We start from the raw sequence: 16,363 nt of genomic DNA on the forward strand, positions 1-16,363 counted from the left end.
CCCTTTCATTCTAATAAACCTCATTCCTTTAAAGGAATTATGAATTGTGCTGGCTTCCCTTCCGGCCTGACCACTAATGTCCCCCTCTCCCCGATATTTAACAGGAGACAGATAGGCAAACACACACACACCATCTCGGGTGTGTGTGGGGGGAATCCACCTCATAATATTTCAGTTTATTTTGTTAGGTCGCAGCGTTGGGCACGACCGACTGATTGCTACACGCCTTCCAGCATTAGATATACATGCTGCCTTGTGGAAAGGAGACCTGATGGAATTTAAAATTCCATTCTCTCCTTTCACTCACCCAGTGCCACTGTACGCTCGATCGCTCTAAGCCCTAGTCGGCTGTCTCACAATGCAGGTGTTATAATCGAGTCACAATCTAGCATCATCGCCTAGAGCCTGGCCCCAGGTAACTGAGCTGAAGCCCAACGGCCTGCGGCGCTCCGGATTGGCCTACGTCACTTCCTCGGTTCCGGACACAGTACACGCAGCAGCCTGTCTTTGCAGAGACCCGCCTAGAGGGCCTAAGCAGAGCGCGCCCCGCTCAGAGAAACCCGCCGTCGGTTTTGGCCCTCAACACCGCACCCCTGAGAATCTCATCTGGCTTGGAAACCAGCCCAGGGCTGGAGGCACGCTCCGGACGGCCGGAAGCGGAACCGAGCTTAGCCGGAAGGAGCTAAGCCCACCTGAAGGTTGCTGAGCGTCGGCAGACGTTGAGCCCAACGGAATCCACGTCATGGCCTCGGATGGGACAGGTGTGGCCGGAGGAGGGGCTGTCGGCGGCTGCCTGACCAAGAACAGTTTTCAGGATGTTAAGCGCCCGGCGGCCATCCCTGGTCGGCGGCGCATTTCCTCGCTGTCTCGTGAGGCGCAGTGCCGAGCCTATCAGTGGTGCCGGGAGTACCTGGGCGGGGCCTGGCGTCAAGTGCTGCCGGAGGAGCTGAGCGTTTGCCCCGTGAGGTCAGGGGTCAGCTTCAGGGTCCTCGAGACACGCCCTGTTCCGTTGCTGTCAGTGCTACGCGGGGGCGGGCCGGGTCTGCTGGCGGCTGTGCCGGGGGGCGTGGCGAGATCCTCTAGGGAGGTGGGGCTAGAGCGGGTCCCCACCAATCGGGGCAACCTTCGCTGAGCCCGAGACCTGTGTGGCTCTGCAGCGGAGGCCTCAGCAACCTGCTCTTCCGATGCTCGATACCCGACCACCTGCCCAGTGTTGGCGGGGAGCCCCGCGAGGTGTTGCTGCGAGTGTATGGAGCCATTCTGCAGGTGAGGGCCTTAGTCTGAAGTGAATTTGGACCTCTGGAGCGCAAGTGTTGTCTAAATTGTGAAGCTAAATATGCTGATGCTCCAGAATTCCTTGTAAGACCGGAAGTCCTAGCTATGATGGATGAAGAAAACCTCGTTTTGCACCGGTGCCCACTTACCTCTGGCACTTTCTGACTTGGGCCCCTTTGCCATTCATCTTCCTTCAGGGTGTAGACTCCTTGGTATTAGAAAGCGTGATGTTCGCCATTCTTGCAGAGAGGTCCCTAGGGCCCCAACTTTATGGAGTGTTTCCAGAGGGCCGCCTGGAACAGTACATCCCGGTAAGAGCCCAGTTTTTGTTGTTGTTGTTGTTTTTTTACCAAGCCCTTCCCTTTCCCCACTGGCTGCCTTCAAATCCCAGTTAGGGAAATTTCCCTAAGACCTTGATCTCCTCCCATCCCATATCCCTTCCCCCTCCCGCCCCAGCCCCCTCACCATCCTGACAGGTTACTGGGTACAGAGCCGGCCACTGAAAACTCAAGAGCTCCGGGACCCAGTGTTGTCAGGAGCCATTGCAACAAAGATGGCCCGCTTCCATGGTATGGAGATGCCCTTCACTAAGGAGCCCCACTGGTTGTTTGGGACCATGGAGCGGTGAGTCAAATTTGGGAACCATGCAGCTAAACCAAACCTCTAGTTGAGTGAATAGGTGCTCCAGGATTTATCATGGAATCTCATGATTCTCACCCAAATCACAGTGACAGGAAAATTTGAGAATCAATAGGGGTAGGGAGTGGGGAAAGATAGAGTGAATGAATCCTCTTTGGGGTCTTACAGGTACATAAAGCAGATCCAGGACCTGCCCTCCACTGGCTCCCCCGAGATGAACCTGCTGGAGATGTACAGCCTGAAGGATGAGATGGGCAACCTCAGGTAATGGCACACACTGGGGCGGCGCCAGGCATCTCTCAGCATCCTCCCCAGGATTTGCTGAGGACCAGATCCAGGAGCTGGCCTAGGAAGGTGGCTGTGGTCACAGGCCTTACCACCTATGCCCTTCTTCCTCTATAGGAAGTTACTAGATGCTGTCCCATCACCAGTGGTCTTCTGCCACAATGACATCCAGGAAGGTATGAGAAAGTATGTCAATCTTTGAGCCAAGCTGAAGGGAGCAGAGTGCCCTGAAGTAATCAAAATCCCCATTCCCCCCAGGGAACATCTTACTGCTCTCAGAACCAAAAAATGATGACAACCTCATGTTGGTTGATTTTGAGTACAGTAGTTATAACTACAGGTAAGAGTGGGAGGACAGCCTCCTGTGGGACCTCCTACAGGGCCCTGACAAAACAGGCCTGGCCTTCATCTCTGCATCCCAGCTGCTCATGGACTGAGTATTTGCTCTCTTTCCCCAGGGGCTTTGACATTGGCAATCACTTTTGTGAGTGGGTTTATGATTATACTCACGAGGGATGGCCTTTCTACAACGCAAGACCCACAGACTACCCCACTAGAGAACAGCAGGTATATAGGCTGGCAGTTGGAAAAAGAGAAACATTCTGGTTTTGGTTTGTTTTTTCATTTTGTTTGGGAAAAAAATACTGGCTACAGAGGGTGATAATCTCTCGAGTTTCTGACTCTTGTCCTTTGATCTCAGCTCCATTTCATTCGCCATTATCTGGCAGAAGTCCAGAAAGGTGATGTCCTCTCTGAAGAGGAGCAGAAGAAGCTGGAAGAAGATTTGCTGATAGAGAGCAATCAGTAAGAAAGGAAGGGAAGGGCGGGGAGGAAGGAGGGAGGGATTAGAAGAAAAAGAAGTAGTACAGGTAAGGTGCCAGTGTAGAGATGGAAGATAAGATCAAAGGCCAGCAGAAAAAAGCAAAAAGAGTCACAGTGAGGGAAGGGATTAGGAAAATGGCAGAGCAGATGGGACTTTGGAGACCGACCAGCCTGGAGGAAGCCAGGCAATGCTAAGTGGATTCTTCATGGCATCTCCTTTTCCTGCCCCGTTCCCTAGCTATGCTTTGGCATCTCATTTTTTCTGGGGTCTGTGGTCCACCCTGCAGGCATCCATGTCCACCATAGACTTTGGCTACTTGGTAAGTAATTAGTACAGTGGGCATGCTGGGTGGGGCTGGGGAGTAGCACTGGTCAGGGCCTCCAGGAAATCTGGGCAGTCCCCGGGGGCTATGGGCAGAACCCAGCAGGTAAAGGATAATTGCTTCCAAGCCTTAACACTACTCTGTATTATGGGTTTCCTTCCTTAGGAGTATGCCCAGTCTCGGTTCCAATTCTACTTCGAGCAGAAGGGCCAGCTGACCAGTTTCCACACATCATCTTGACGATCCAACCCCACCTCAAATTTCATCTGGAGCCTCCAGGGCAGGACCTTGGAGGGAGGGCCAAAGAACAGGAGACCCCAGAGACTGGGCTGTGCCTCTAAGTGAGACTGTTGTTGAAATAGCTGACCTCTGTTCCCCTGTCTGAGTAGTTGCCTGAGGTGGGCATATGGGAACCCTGGGGCTGTATACCAAAATAAATGAACTTCTTTGGAAATGCAAACTGAGGGATACAGATTTAAGTGATTTCTGTTTAGTGAATTGGGCTTAAAAGTGGTGAGGGGTCTGTTCTACTCATTGAGATCTCCTATCTGTAATCTTCCCTGGCTCCAGTTTAAGGTGACAAATGATGAAGATTGCGCTTAGAACTAACAAAAAGGGGACTTGCAGGAGAGAACTGGAGAGGGAAGGGGCAACATTGGGCCCTAGATGTGACTGCCAACCTTGAGACCTGGAATTAGGGAGCAGGCTGCACAGCTGACTCCTGGTGACCTTTCCCCTACATTCAGCTATTTTTAGTACTGATGCAACTATGCTCACGTGAGACCCTCCATTCCCCAGCCCTTCCAGCAACCTTCAGCAGGCTTGTGGGAACCCTACCCACCCTTCCTAGGCTGTTCCCATAAGGAGGGGGTTTTGGTTTCCGCCTATATCTGTTTTCTCCACCCCAATTTGGGACTGGGTGTCAAGTTCCCAGTGAGAGCAGGGCGGGGCCGGGCAGGGGTGGCCAGGCCTGAAGGACGTGGGGACATGAGCCAGAGTGGCCAGACCCATACACCGACAGAAGCAAACCTGAGCTGTGAGTGGGGGACCGGTACAGGGAGGCCAGCAGGACCCAGAGCCATTCCATCCCACAACGCTTCACCCTTAGTCTCATCGGAGCTGTCCGAGCAAGGACAGTGCAGGGAGCACCCGAACCTAGTCTCTGTCTAGGCTCGCTCCCTTCCCTGGGCGTCTTTCCCCGACCCCAAGGAGAACGAAGGGCGGCACCTGGAGCCCGACTCCAGCACCATTGCAGATGGGCCTGTCCGGAACCCCACGAGGGTTCGGCGGCAGCGGCGGTTGGCCAGGCTTGGAAGGGCCCAGCGGGGCGCGTAGCGTTGGGGCACGGGCGGGTTTGGGGGTGGTCGCACAGGGGACCGGGCAGGGGGCGGAGGAAGCAAGGACCAAATGGGGCAGTGGGGGGGCGGAGCCTCAGCTAAAGGTGGCTGGGCGGGGGCGGGGCTGGGCCGGGCACACTAAGCACCTTCTGCCCCTACTCTTAGGCGCTGACTAGACCCCCCGGGATGGCGGAAGCACACCAAGCAGTAGCTTTCCAGTTCACTGTGACCCCGGACGGGGTCGACTTCCGGCTTAGTCGGGAGGCTCTGAGACACATCTATTTGTCTGGAATCAACTCCTGGAAGAAACGCCTTATTCGACTCAAGGTGTGGGCATAGGTGGTCTTCTGGGCCTTTTTTTTTTTTTCCTTTCTTTTTTTTTTTTTTTTCTTTTTTTCTTTTTTTTTTTTTTCCAGCCATGTCTAGGCAGAGGCCAGCTGTCAGCAGTTAGCCTCATTGTCAGCGTCTGTCTCTGCTTTTGGCCCGCAGTACTGCTGGTTATAGATAAGCTCGACCCTTCGAAGTGCAGAAATCAGGATGATGAAGATGTGGTGGGGACATATAATGTAGGTGTAATTGTGTGGAGGAAGAACACCGAGACTGGATGAGGCAAAGCCCAGGCACCCTTTCTCAAGACTTCCCAGGTGCCTAAATTGCACATTTTCCTACTCCACAAGGATTCCTGTTTCTTCCCCTACAGAATGGCATCCTTAGGGGTGTGTACCCTGGGAGCCCCACCAGCTGGCTGGTTGTTGTCATGGCAACAGTTGGTTCTAACTACTGCAAGGTGGATATCTCCATGGGGCTGGTCCATTCCATCCAGAGATGCCTCCCTGTAAGGTAAGGCACCTGGAAGACACGAGTTTGAGGAAGAAGGGCCAGGTCAGTTCCCAAGGCCAGGATTCTTGTCCTGGACAGATCCAGAAAAGCAGCCATTGGTGGCCAAGGGGCCTTTTCACAGGGCTACCACCTCTCAGTTTGGAGGCAGTTTGTATTTGACACACTCAGACCTGAGTGCATCCAGAGAGGTCCTTCTCTGTTTCTTCCCCCAAGACAGTTCATAGCCATCAACTGCAATCAGAATTCCCTGAAGGATGGCCTCAAAGGGATATCCTGAAGCCTTCTGCCTCCTCTAATAGGTATGGCCACTACGGGAGCCATCAGACCCAGACACTTGTCAGCATGGTCCTCTTCTCTACCGGAGTCTGGGCAGCAGGCATTTTCTTATTCCGTCAAACCCTGAAGCTGCTGCTTTCCTACCACGGGTGGATGTTTGAGATGCACGGCAAGACCAGCCATGCCACCAAGATCTGGGCTGTGAGCAGAAGCACTGGAGGGTGCAGGCATCTGGTTTGAGATCATGGGGACTCTCATTGGGGTTCTGAGGAAGAAGGGAGAGGCAGACAGAACACCAATGCCTGATGCATGGGTTTGTCCTAAAGGAGCTGGGAGGATTCTGAAAGTCTTAGTAATTTCATTTTCTAGTTTGTGTCCATTCTTCCTGCTAGCTCCTCCCTCAACACCGTGCTCTGTACTTTCAGGTCTGTGTTCGCCTCTTGTCCAGCAGACGGCCCATGCTCTACAGCTTCCAGACATCTCTGCCGAAGCTTCCTGTTCCCAGTGTGCCAGCCACAGTCCAAAGGGTAAGAGCCTGAGCACCAGTGAACACAAAATCCCAGATTCAGAGGACCAGTTCAAACTGATAAGGACTGTTTTCTACAAATAGCTGGCTTAAGAATGGGGTCTGGTTGAGGAGAGGTGGTAAGAAGGTTAAGATGGAGGTAGCCCTCTTCATGTTAATAATTTGGCTGGACAGTATCTGGATTCTGTGCGGCCCTTATTGGATGATGACGAATTTTACCGCATGGAGACACTGGCCAGAGAATTCCAGGACAAGACTGCCCCCAGACTGCAGAAATACCTGGTTCTCAAGTCATGGTGGGCGACCAACTATGTAAGTTTGCCCTCCTGGGCTTGTTATTATGCTCCGTGTTCTTGAGCTGCCCGCCTCAGCTCTAACCTCCAGCCCGTTTATCCACAGGTGAGTGACTGGTGGGAAGAATACGTCTACCTCCGAGGCAGGAGCCCCCTCATGGTGAACAGCAACTATTATGCCATGGTAAGAAGCAGAGCCACCCAGGGCTCCTGTGCCCAGCCCTGGAACAAGGATCTAGAGTACAACCCAGAGCCTCTGCGTCCGTTTCCATGGGCAAGTTAGGCCTGAGAGAAAGAAAAAGGGAGGAAAGATCCTGGGGGAGCAGGCTAGAATCTGCCTAGGGGGAGTGGAGATCCTGACAACAGGGAGAATTCTGAGACTGTCCTTGAGTTTCTCAGGCTAGCTACAGCGTATTCCATTGCTCCCTAGCCCCTTGCCCGCTCTGGCCTCGCAGGCCCTTGTTCTCAGCTATCTTGATACCACTTTCAGAGAACTTCTTTAAAATCCACACTTTGCTTTTGTCCCTTTGTGGCACCAGACCACGGGGTGAATGCCAGCTTCTTGTAATACCCAGGAAGTCACTGTCTGTCTCACTTCATATGATTGGTATCCCTACCATATCCCTGTGGACAGGTAGCTAGCTGGCCTTCCTGCTGTCCAAAGTATACCCTGCTGTCCTCCTGGAATTTCCCTTATCTACAAACTGTCTTTTTAACAACTTACAACCTGTCCAAATCAAAGATTTGTTTTTGTTGTTGTTGTTTTATGGTAGAACCCCACTGAAGCAAAATAAGCAAAGTATGAATGGGCAGAGAGCAGGTCTGGTTGAAACTAGAGCCTGTCAGTTATAGGTTCCTGGAAGATCACCCTGACATGCTGCAGGATAGAACACAGACAGGGGATACAATACCTCAGTCCTCTGAAAAAGTTTCCTCAGGCTAGTGAGACCCAGGTGACACAGGTGCCCAGCCTACAGACTCTGCTCTGTCTGTAGGATTTCATACATATCAAGAACACAAATGTGCAAGCAGCACGTCTGGGAAATGCTGTTCATGCCATGATCATGTATCGCCGCAAACTGGACCGTGAAGAGATCAGGCCTGTGAGTTGCGTGAGGGTTAAGGGGTGGAGTAAGAAAAGGAGGCCTGAATCTAAGCAATGCCGGCCCTTCCTCCCAGGTGATGGCACTCGGCATGGTGCCCATGTGCTCCTACCAGATGGAGAGGATGTTCAACACTACACGAATCCCAGGCAAAGAGACAGGTACTGGGCTAGGCAGGCACCCACGAGGAGGAAGTCCTACCCTCCCAGGCACCCATCGAGAAGTCCCTAGCCAGGGCAGCTCAGTGCCCAACTACTATTTGTCTCTAAGCACTCCAGTGTCTCATGGTGGTGAATGTGTGAAAAGTGCTCTGTTTATGAAAGATTCTGGATTGGACAGTTGTTCTTTGCAGACATGGTGCTGATGCTGGGACCCCAAGGGGTCCAGAATAGTGGCTCTCCTTCCAGGGCCTCCAAGTGCCTAGGAAGGTAGTCATGCGTAAAGGGCAGCGAGAAGAGCGGTGCTGCTGTGGTGGAACTCGGGAGCAGACAGCCAGTCCCTAAAGAGGAGGCAGGGGACTCACTTGGGGCACAAGGACTGGCCTAGTGTTTAAATCTACCCCTAGAGGAAGGAAGGCCCGGCTCAGATGTGGGGCCTGGCAGAGTCTGCAGGGATCACCTGTGTGGGTGAGATGGGCCATTTCAAGGCTCCAGAGGGGAACTGACTGTTCTCTGAGGTCCTGCCTCAGCTGCTCGCCGGCTTCTGTCACAGATGTGCTACAGCACCTGGCGGAGAGCAGGCATGTGGCCGTCTACCACAAAGGTCGCTTCTTCAAAGTGTGGCTCTATGAGGGCTCTCGCCTGCTCAAGCCCCGAGACCTAGAGCTGCAGTTCCAGAGAATCCTGGATGATTCTTCCCCACCTCAGCCTGGGGAGGAGAAGCTGGCAGCCCTCACCGCAGGAGGAAGGTACCCAGGGCCTGTGGGGAGGCCTTGTCCACGTCCAGGTTCAAGGCTTCACGAGAAGAAAAGCTTGGTCCCACCTCCATCTTAGAACTAGGGGCCAGAGGTGCAACCAAGGATAGTAAAGGGTACCAGTGGTAAGGGCAGAGGACATCTTTCAGGGTACCCAAGTGGCTGCACCTCATCTTATCTCCAGATTCAGCCAGATCCTAAGAGATACCCTGATTTAAACAAACAAACAAACAAACAAAACAATCCTCAACACACACCCCCCCCCAAAAAAAACCCCTAAAACATTGATTCTACTGCTTTCCTCAGGGTAGAGTGGGCAGAGGCACGTCGGACCTTCTTTAGCTCTGGCAAGAACAAGATTGCTCTGGATGCCATCGAGCGAGCTGCTTTCTTTGTGGCCCTGGATGAAGAGTCCCGTTGTTACAACCCTGATGATGAGGCCAGTCTTAGCCTCTACGGCAAGGCCTTGCTGCATGGTAACTGCTACAACAGGTATGTGCCCCAGACTCATGGGTCGGGGGTTAGAGTTAAAGTTTGGTGATTAGAACTAGGTGATTAGACTAGTAGTTAGGCTTAGAAGATTAAGGTAGAAGTCAGGTTCAGAGTTAATGGGTAGGTAGCATTATTTGGGGTAAGGTGGTTATAGTTAAGATTGAATGTTGAAGGTCAAGAATAGAGATTGGGGGCTGGAGAGATGGCTAAGCAGTCAAGAGCACTGGCTGTTCTTCCAAAGGTCCTGAGTTCAATTCCCAGCAACCACATAGTGGCTTATAACCTTCTATAGTGAGAACTCTTGCCCTCTTCTGGTATGCAGACACACGTGCAGGCAGAATATCACATAAATAATGAAGAAATAAATCTTAAGGAAAAAAAAAGAATAGAGACTGGCGAGGGAGGGACAGTGAGAGAGCTCAGTGGGTATTGGTACCTGCTGCTAAGCCTGATGACCTGAATTCAAACCCCTGGACCCACATGGTGGGATGAGAGAACCATCTCCCGAAACTTATCCTTTGACCTCCACAGAGCTGTGTGCATGAAAACACATATTTTCACACACACACACAAACAAATGTAATTTAAAATAATAATAATAATAAAAAAAAAAAACAATAGAAGTTAGGGTGAAGTTCTGGACCACTAGTTAGAATTGGATCTAGAGTTACCAGTATAGAGTTAGGGTTGTGGGTTTGGAGACCTGTATAATTTCTGAGTTTTCAGTCTACCCTGATCTACTCCTGCAGGTGGTTCGACAAATCTTTCACTCTTGTTTCCTTCAAGAATGGCCTACTGGGCCTCAACACAGAACATTCATGGGCAGATGCCCCCATCATTGGGCACCTCTGGGAGGTAAAGGCCTGGAGAGGGGACCTTTGGGGCAGGTACTGGCCATGAAGCTTTTTTTCTCAGTTTGGTTTTATCCCTGTAGTTTGTCCTGGGCACTGATACCTTTCACCTGGGCTACACAGAGACTGGACACTGCGTGGGTGAGCCAAACAAGATGTTGACACCCCCGCAGCGGCTGCAGTGGAACATTCCTGAGCAGGTGTGCAGACTAGAAATGGTGGGTTAGGGCTCATCCTCAGGAGGAAGAGACAGGAGCTTCTCAGGGGGCCATGTTGGGGCACAAGGAAAGCAGAGAACCCAGCATTGTCTGGTTAGAGAAAGACAATGGTGGCACTTGTCCATAGAGCACCTGAAGATGCCTCCCTCCTCACCAGGCTTGTATAACGTCATGCCAAATCCTTATAAACTGTCATTTGTGTCTCCAGAGGCTGTTGGGCTGACTCTGCCTCTCCTCCATCACCTAGACTTCATACCTTCTTAGATCTAAAGACCTGAGAGGAGGAGGACTTTGCTCTTCACTGACCCTTTTCCACATGTTGGCAGTGCTGGGCAGCCATCGAGAATTCGTACCAGGTAGCCAAGGCCCTGGCTGATGACGTAGAGCTATACTGCTTCCAGTTCCTACCCTTTGGCAAAGGCCTCATCAAGAAGTGCCGGACCAGCCCTGATGCTTTTGTGCAGATTGCCTTGCAGCTGGCTCATTTCCGGGTAGGCGCTCCTAAGGGCTGCTGAGTGTGCAGGGCCTCCTCAGGGTCCGCCTGCTTGATTCACCCTGCTGTGTACCCCAGGACAAAGGCAAGTTCTGCCTGACTTATGAGGCCTCAATGACAAGAATGTTCCGAGAGGGGCGGACTGAGACAGTGCGGTCCTGTACCAGTGAGTCCACAGCCTTTGTGAAGGCCATGATGAAGGGGTCCTATAGGGTGAGCCCCTACACCTAGTTCCTCTTCCTCCTTCACCCCTCTTTACTCCAAGTGCCAGGGCCGTGCTACCCCTTTGCTTTTGATTCCCCAGAAGGAAGACCTCCAAGAACTCTTCCGAAAAGCTTCCGAAAAACACCAAAACATGTATCGCCTCGCCATGACTGGGGCTGGGATTGACAGGCACCTCTTCTGCCTTTACATCGTCTCCAAGTACTTAGGGGTCAGCTCTCCTTTCCTGGCTGAGGTGAGTGGAGTTCTTGGATATGACCTCTGTCCCCTTGCCCTTAGGCCTAGAGCAAGGCTTTCTTGCAATAGGGCTCTGTGGAATTAATGTTTCTTATGAGGAAAAGCCAATAACTATGTGCTCTGCCAGACGGTGGCAGTACTTGCCTGAGGAGAGCAAAAATGGGCAGAGGCCAAGGGAGGGACAAGTCAGATGGGACTAAGGAAGCCTGGCAGAGTTCACGCAGATGCTGAGGTTTTCAAGTGTGCAGTCGTTCAGCCATTCCACACATGTCCATTTCTGTACCCTCAAGTAGTGCCTTCTTATGTCTTGTATGGTTGGTTGGTTGGTTGGTTGGTTGGTTTTTGAGTCAGGGTTTCTCTAACTTGGAATTCACTGTGTAGATCAGGGTAGACTCGAACTCAGAGATCCATATGCCTCTGCCTCCTAAGTACTAGGATTAAATGTGTGAGCCACCACTGCTGAGTTTGTGTTTTTCATTGTCTTGTTTGTTTATTTAAGACAAAGTCTTTTTTGCTGTGTAGCTGTGGCTGGCCTGGAATCCACTACGTAGACCAGGCTGACCTTGAACTCATGGATGGTCCTCCAACCGCTGCATCCTGAGTGCTAGGATTACAGGCGTGTACCTCAATGCCTGGCTGAAGTAGTTCCATAGACAGGTGCGCACTGAGTGCCTGATGTCTGACAGGCGTCTACCTTCCTGTTACAGGTGCTTTCAGAGCCCTGGAGCCTCTCCACCAGCCAGATTCCTCAGTTCCAGATCCGCATGTTCGACCCAAATCAGTACCCTAATCATCTGGGTGCCGGAGGTGGATTTGGCCCTGTGAGTGCCCCACAAGGGTGGTGGTTGGTAGCACCTGGACCCCGGAGTTTCAGTTTGAGGGGTACCGTGCCTCAACCAGGTGACATGGGGTACAAGCCCTTTATTTAGAGAAGACCTGTGTGAATGTAAAATAAGAGCTGCTGACCCGGGCCAGCAGGCACTAGTGCCTACCCATTCCACATCCCTCGCCAGTGAGCCATCACCATGCCCAAGGCTAGTCTCTGGGGGACAAGGCAACACACTGAGCCCTTCAGAAATGTATTCACCTGAGAACAGTTCGTTCTCAGTGGAACATTCCCATGAGCTGCTCTGTCAGGAGGCTACAGATTGCTACAGAGATGGGCAGGAGGTGAGTCCCTGAGGAAATAGGAGTCCTAGACCCCTAAACACAGAGGCAGCATTCTTTAGAGGAAAGAGAAGCTCCAGTCTTGGAACCAGAGGCTCAGTTCTTTGATTTACAAACTACTTCCTGGATTAGGAGAGTGCGGGCTGGTCTCAACAGGTAGTGTCTAGCATGAGACCTCCTGTGCATCTGTAGGAAGGGAAATACATCGGCTTGGCTTTGGGTCTCATTTGCTTCTTGTTCTCAGGTGGCAGATGATGGCTATGGGGTGTCTTACATGATCGCAGGTGAAAATACTATGTTCTTCCATGTTTCCAGCAAGTTCTCAAGTTCAGAAACGGTGAGTCTCTCCTGCTCCCATTTTGGGGTGGCCTCAACAAGAGCTTATGCCTGGGCTTGCCTAGAAACACTCCATCTCTGGTGGGGAAAAATCTGCTTGTAGCTACAGTAGCTACAGTGGGTAGAGACGGGTGGGAACTATCCTGGAAACGTGCCTAAGCTCTCAGTTCCCACAGAATGCCCAGCGCTTCGGGAACCACATCCGCCAAGCACTGTTGGACATCGCTGATCTTTTCAAAGTTCCCAAGACTAACAGCTGAGGACAGGAGAAATACCGGCTGCCCTTTTGTCCCCACCTGGTGGAGGAAGAGGCCTGTGGCATACAAACACGTACCCAGTTCTGAGACAGCTCTGGCGGCAGGTGCTCCCCAGGCAGAGACTGCTCCTTAAAGGGCCCAGTTGGAGGTGGGATTGGAGCAGCAAGGGAATTTTGACTTTTTTTTTTGTCTTGGTAGATGCTAATAAAAAATAAGGCTTTATAATTCTCTCTCAGCCCTTAGGTGCCTGTGTTTTGTTAGAGAACTATAAGGCCATCTTCCTGCCCCAGCGTGGGCTAAAATACTGGCAGTGGAAGGGCTAGGAGAATGTTCATGAGGGCTTGTTACCTGCTTTGAAATACGTGCCTTTACTGAATAATGCAGGCTTTGAGGGTGCTGCCCACCTCTCATGTACACTCGGAATAAATCCTTGCCGTAGAACCTTTACCTGTACGGTGGGACTACTTCTGTTTGTCTGCCAGAGAGTGGGGCCCAACTGCCTACTCCATTCCTAGGCGTGTCTTCTACCCCAGTCTGGGCTAGAGTGCAACTCTGTGACATCCTCCCAGGCCTGAGGCCAGGGTGTCACGTGATCTTATCTGTGAGGGCACACAGGGTAGATACCCTGCAGCAGCAAGCTGCTTAAGTCTCACATTCTTTCTTGTTGAGGTATCATTAAACCAAGTTGGACATGATGGCTCAATACCATTTAGACTCGCCTTCAATACTTCTGAGATAGTATTGCCTTGCCTTGCACTTAACAGGCTGAGGCAGGAGGATTGCCAAAAGCTCAAGGATAGTCTAAGCTGCAGAGTGAAACCATGTCAAAGAAAGAAACAAAAAGAGTAAACCAACAACAATCTTTTCTGAGGGCATAAAAAGCACTTAGTAACTACAGCTGCATACTTGAATGAATTAAGATTCTCCACTCTCCAGGTGTTAAGAACCCACAAACAAATCAGATTTAGAAATTTGTTGAGCACAAATGTGACCCTGTTCTGGAAACTTGGTGAAGAACAGGATACTGTCTCTGCCTATACAGAATTCACTACTAGAAGAGACTGGTACGAGTAGTGCAGCTGATGGACACAAAGCTATTTTTGGAATGACCCATTTAGCAAGTGTTTGCTGGATGCCTGTAGTGTGCAAGGCAAGTGAAGTAGCAATGAGCAAAATTAGCAAACACTCCCTCCTTTGGCACCTAAGCACCTCAGTAAGGGACACAGATAACAACTAAAAGTGTACATGACGTGGTAAGCCAAATGTAAAGTTAGTGCTCAGGCGAACGTAAGTGGAGAACAGACAAATGCAAGGATGCAATTTCAGATGGTGGTAAAAGATCCACTTAACTGAGGCTGCCAACTTAGAGACTTGAAGAAGAAAGAAATAAGCCATTTTCTTCCTATCTTTCATGTCTCCAACCTGAAGGCAGAACATTCCTGGACAAAGAGGGAAAGCAAGAGCCAAAGGTGTGTGTCGAGAAATAGCTGCTGTAAAGGATTAGCACATGCTGACCTAATGGCTTAAAGCAGAGCAGGAGGGGCAGGCAGATGCAGCTTGAAGACCAGAGTTTGTCTTCAATATCAGGAAACAGGTTTTTCTGGCCAACCAGGGGGGTATAACAAAAAAGGATGCAGTCATGGGGGAATCAGGAGGCCTGTCTAGAAGCAGCGGTTGTGAAGAAGATGGCAGAGGTGGAAGAAATGGCAGGATCCACACTAAGCCAGTGCCATACACAGGACTGGAAAATTAGGAAGCTGAGACTGTCAAAGGTCTGATGTGCATAGAAGTCAGAGGGGAGGGGTCAGAGTCCCTGGAACTGGAATTACAGATGGTTGTGGGCCACCAAGTGGAAGCTAGGACCCAAACCCAGAAGAGCAAGTGCTCTTAACCACTGTGCCATCTCTCCAGCCCCAAATTATTACACTTTTATTTTGTGTGGATGCATATATGTGGCAGTTAAGGACCACTTCGCAGCAGCTGGCTCATTCTCACCATGTGGTTCTAAGGATTGAAGTCAGGTTGTCTAGCTTTGAAGCAGGCACCTTTACCTGCTGGGCCATTTTCCTGGCCCTGTAATTTACATTGTTTTTGGTTTTTTTTTTTTTTAATTTTGAGTGATACGGTGATTAGATGAAAAACTAAAATGTGAAAGGCTGGGGGTGTGATTCAGTCTGTAGAAAGCTTCCCTGGTATATATGAAGCTCTGGGTCTGGTCCCCAAGACCATGTAAACCAAGTATGATAGTGAATGTGGCTGCGTAGTTTGAGGCCAGTCTGAGAGTCACTTGGCACCCTACCTTTAAAAAGGAGGGCGGGGAAGAGGTAAGAAAAGGGGGAAATGTTTGAGAATGTCTCATAGCTTCTTAGACTATAAATTAAAAGCTAAGAAAGATCTAAGGTTCTTATAATAGTTATTATAGTAGTTATTAAAACCTTATAACAAAGCCAGGCAGTGGTGGTACACACTTTTGATCCTAGCACTAGGAAAGCAGAGGCAAGGGGATCTCTGAGTTCCAGGCCAGGCTGGTCTCCAGAGCTAGTTCCAGGACAGCCAAGACTACACAGAGAAACCCTGTCTCAAAAAAACAACAAAAAAATAAATGGGGGGGGGGGGGGTAGGGGCTAGAGAGATGGCTCAGTGGTTAAGAGTACACACTGCTCTTCCAGAGGGCTGGGGTTCAATTCCCAGCACCCACATGGCAGCTTACAGCTGTCTGTAACTCCAGTTCCAGGAGATCTGGCACCCTCACACAAACATACATGCAGGCAAAACACCAGTGCACATAAAAATAAACAACAACAACTTAATAACATGAGAGGATTCCCAGAGTATAAATTCCTCATGTCTTTTGAATCTCCACGAACTTGAAAAGTATAAATGTGCTCACATAGGGTTACATTCCATGTTAGAGCATCATCTTTGAACTTCCAAAACACTTTCACAGACTTCTTCCTCATGAGGCCTTTGTAACCTCCCATGAGGAAGTATCTAGGTTTCAATAGGTTTGGGGCAGAATTAGTTCACCCAGTCTGGGAAAACTGAACTGGGGATTTCCAGCAGGCTAGCTGGTTTGTAATTCATGTTAAAATTCAGTCATTAGAATTCTTATATCAAGTTGGTTCTTAGTTAAAACATTTGAGAGCAAACTCGGTAATGCTGAGCCAGCGTGTAAACCTCTGACAACCACCCACCTAACCTGGATATACACCAGGAAGTCCTGTATGTTTGGAAAGTCTGCATTAGTTAAGACTTCAGCTGTGGAGCCGGAGAGATGAGCCACTGGTCGGGATGCCTGCTCCTCTCGCAGAGGACCCAGGTTGCAGTTGCCAGCACCCACCTGGTGGCTCTCAACTGTAACCCGAATCCCAGGAAATCTGACACCGTCTTCTGACCTCTGGAGGCATCATGCATGAGTATGATGCACATACATATATAAGGTAAAACACATACGTACA

At 50.6% G+C, this 16,363-nt stretch overlaps 2 protein-coding genes across 7 annotated transcripts; both read left to right on the forward strand.

Annotated features, from left to right (window-relative positions):
* The first annotated feature begins 486 nt into the window (after positions 1 to 486).
* On the forward strand, positions 487 to 3,804 carry Chkb (choline kinase beta). Of its 3 annotated transcripts, none has more exons than XM_055626874.1 (11): positions 487 to 966; positions 1,158 to 1,266; positions 1,473 to 1,586; positions 1,766 to 1,899; positions 2,083 to 2,178; positions 2,317 to 2,375; positions 2,458 to 2,539; positions 2,658 to 2,766; positions 2,900 to 3,003; positions 3,260 to 3,341; positions 3,510 to 3,804. In XM_055626874.1, the coding sequence occupies exons 1-11, from the start codon at positions 743 to 745 to the stop codon at positions 3,582 to 3,584; spliced, it is 1,188 nt and encodes a 395-aa protein (XP_055482849.1). In that variant the 5' UTR covers positions 487 to 742; the 3' UTR covers positions 3,585 to 3,804. The 3 variants fall into 3 exon arrangements, with proteins under 3 accessions (XP_055482849.1, XP_055482850.1, XP_055482851.1); XM_055626875.1 differs by having other exon boundaries at positions 489 to 761; positions 1,752 to 1,899; XM_055626876.1 differs by having other exon boundaries at positions 906 to 966; positions 1,752 to 1,899.
* A 1,012-nt stretch (positions 3,805 to 4,816) lies between these two features.
* Positions 4,817 to 13,338, forward strand: Cpt1b (carnitine palmitoyltransferase 1B). 4 transcript variants are annotated; one of them, XM_055626869.1, is made up of 18 exons: positions 4,817 to 5,008; positions 5,382 to 5,521; positions 5,821 to 5,998; positions 6,223 to 6,324; positions 6,498 to 6,635; positions 6,723 to 6,800; positions 7,612 to 7,719; positions 7,796 to 7,880; positions 8,431 to 8,626; positions 8,939 to 9,124; positions 9,874 to 9,979; positions 10,059 to 10,175; positions 10,520 to 10,684; positions 10,765 to 10,899; positions 10,991 to 11,143; positions 11,853 to 11,966; positions 12,557 to 12,649; positions 12,825 to 13,338. In XM_055626869.1, exons 1-18 carry the CDS (start codon positions 4,868 to 4,870, stop codon positions 12,906 to 12,908), a joined length of 2,319 nt encoding a protein of 772 aa, XP_055482844.1. In that variant the 5' UTR covers positions 4,817 to 4,867; the 3' UTR covers positions 12,909 to 13,338. The 4 variants fall into 4 exon arrangements, with proteins under 4 accessions (XP_055482844.1, XP_055482845.1, XP_055482846.1 ...); XM_055626870.1 differs by having other exon boundaries at positions 10,994 to 11,143; XM_055626871.1 differs by having other exon boundaries at positions 4,994 to 5,008; positions 5,171 to 5,521.
* Positions 13,339 to 16,363: the final 3,025 nt, after the last annotated feature.

This window comes from Psammomys obesus, unplaced genomic scaffold (genome assembly GCF_907164565.1).
Source record: "Psammomys obesus unplaced genomic scaffold, mPsaObe1.curated_primary_1811, whole genome shotgun sequence".
NCBI lineage: Eukaryota > Metazoa > Chordata > Mammalia > Rodentia > Muridae > Psammomys > Psammomys obesus.

What these genes read in the sequence shown, in the direction of transcription:
- Chkb (XM_055626874.1), top strand. Translation starts at nt 743, where the DNA reads ATGGCCTCGGATGGGACAGGTGTGGCCGGAGGAGGGGCTGTCGGCGGC. An exon ending in TACAGTAGTTATAACTACAG is followed by an intron (nt 2,540 to 2,657) that starts GTAAGAGTGGGA and finishes CTCTTTCCCCAG; the next exon opens with GGGCTTTGACATTGGCAATC. An exon ending in ACCCCACTAGAGAACAGCAG is followed by an intron (nt 2,767 to 2,899) that starts GTATATAGGCTG and finishes CTTTGATCTCAG; the next exon opens with CTCCATTTCATTCGCCATTA.
- Cpt1b (XM_055626869.1), top strand. Translation starts at nt 4,868, where the DNA reads ATGGCGGAAGCACACCAAGCAGTAGCTTTCCAGTTCACTGTGACCCCG. An exon ending in GCCCTCACCGCAGGAGGAAG is followed by an intron (nt 8,627 to 8,938) that starts GTACCCAGGGCC and finishes TGCTTTCCTCAG; the next exon opens with GGTAGAGTGGGCAGAGGCAC. An exon ending in TGCAGCTGGCTCATTTCCGG is followed by an intron (nt 10,685 to 10,764) that starts GTAGGCGCTCCT and finishes TGTGTACCCCAG; the next exon opens with GACAAAGGCAAGTTCTGCCT.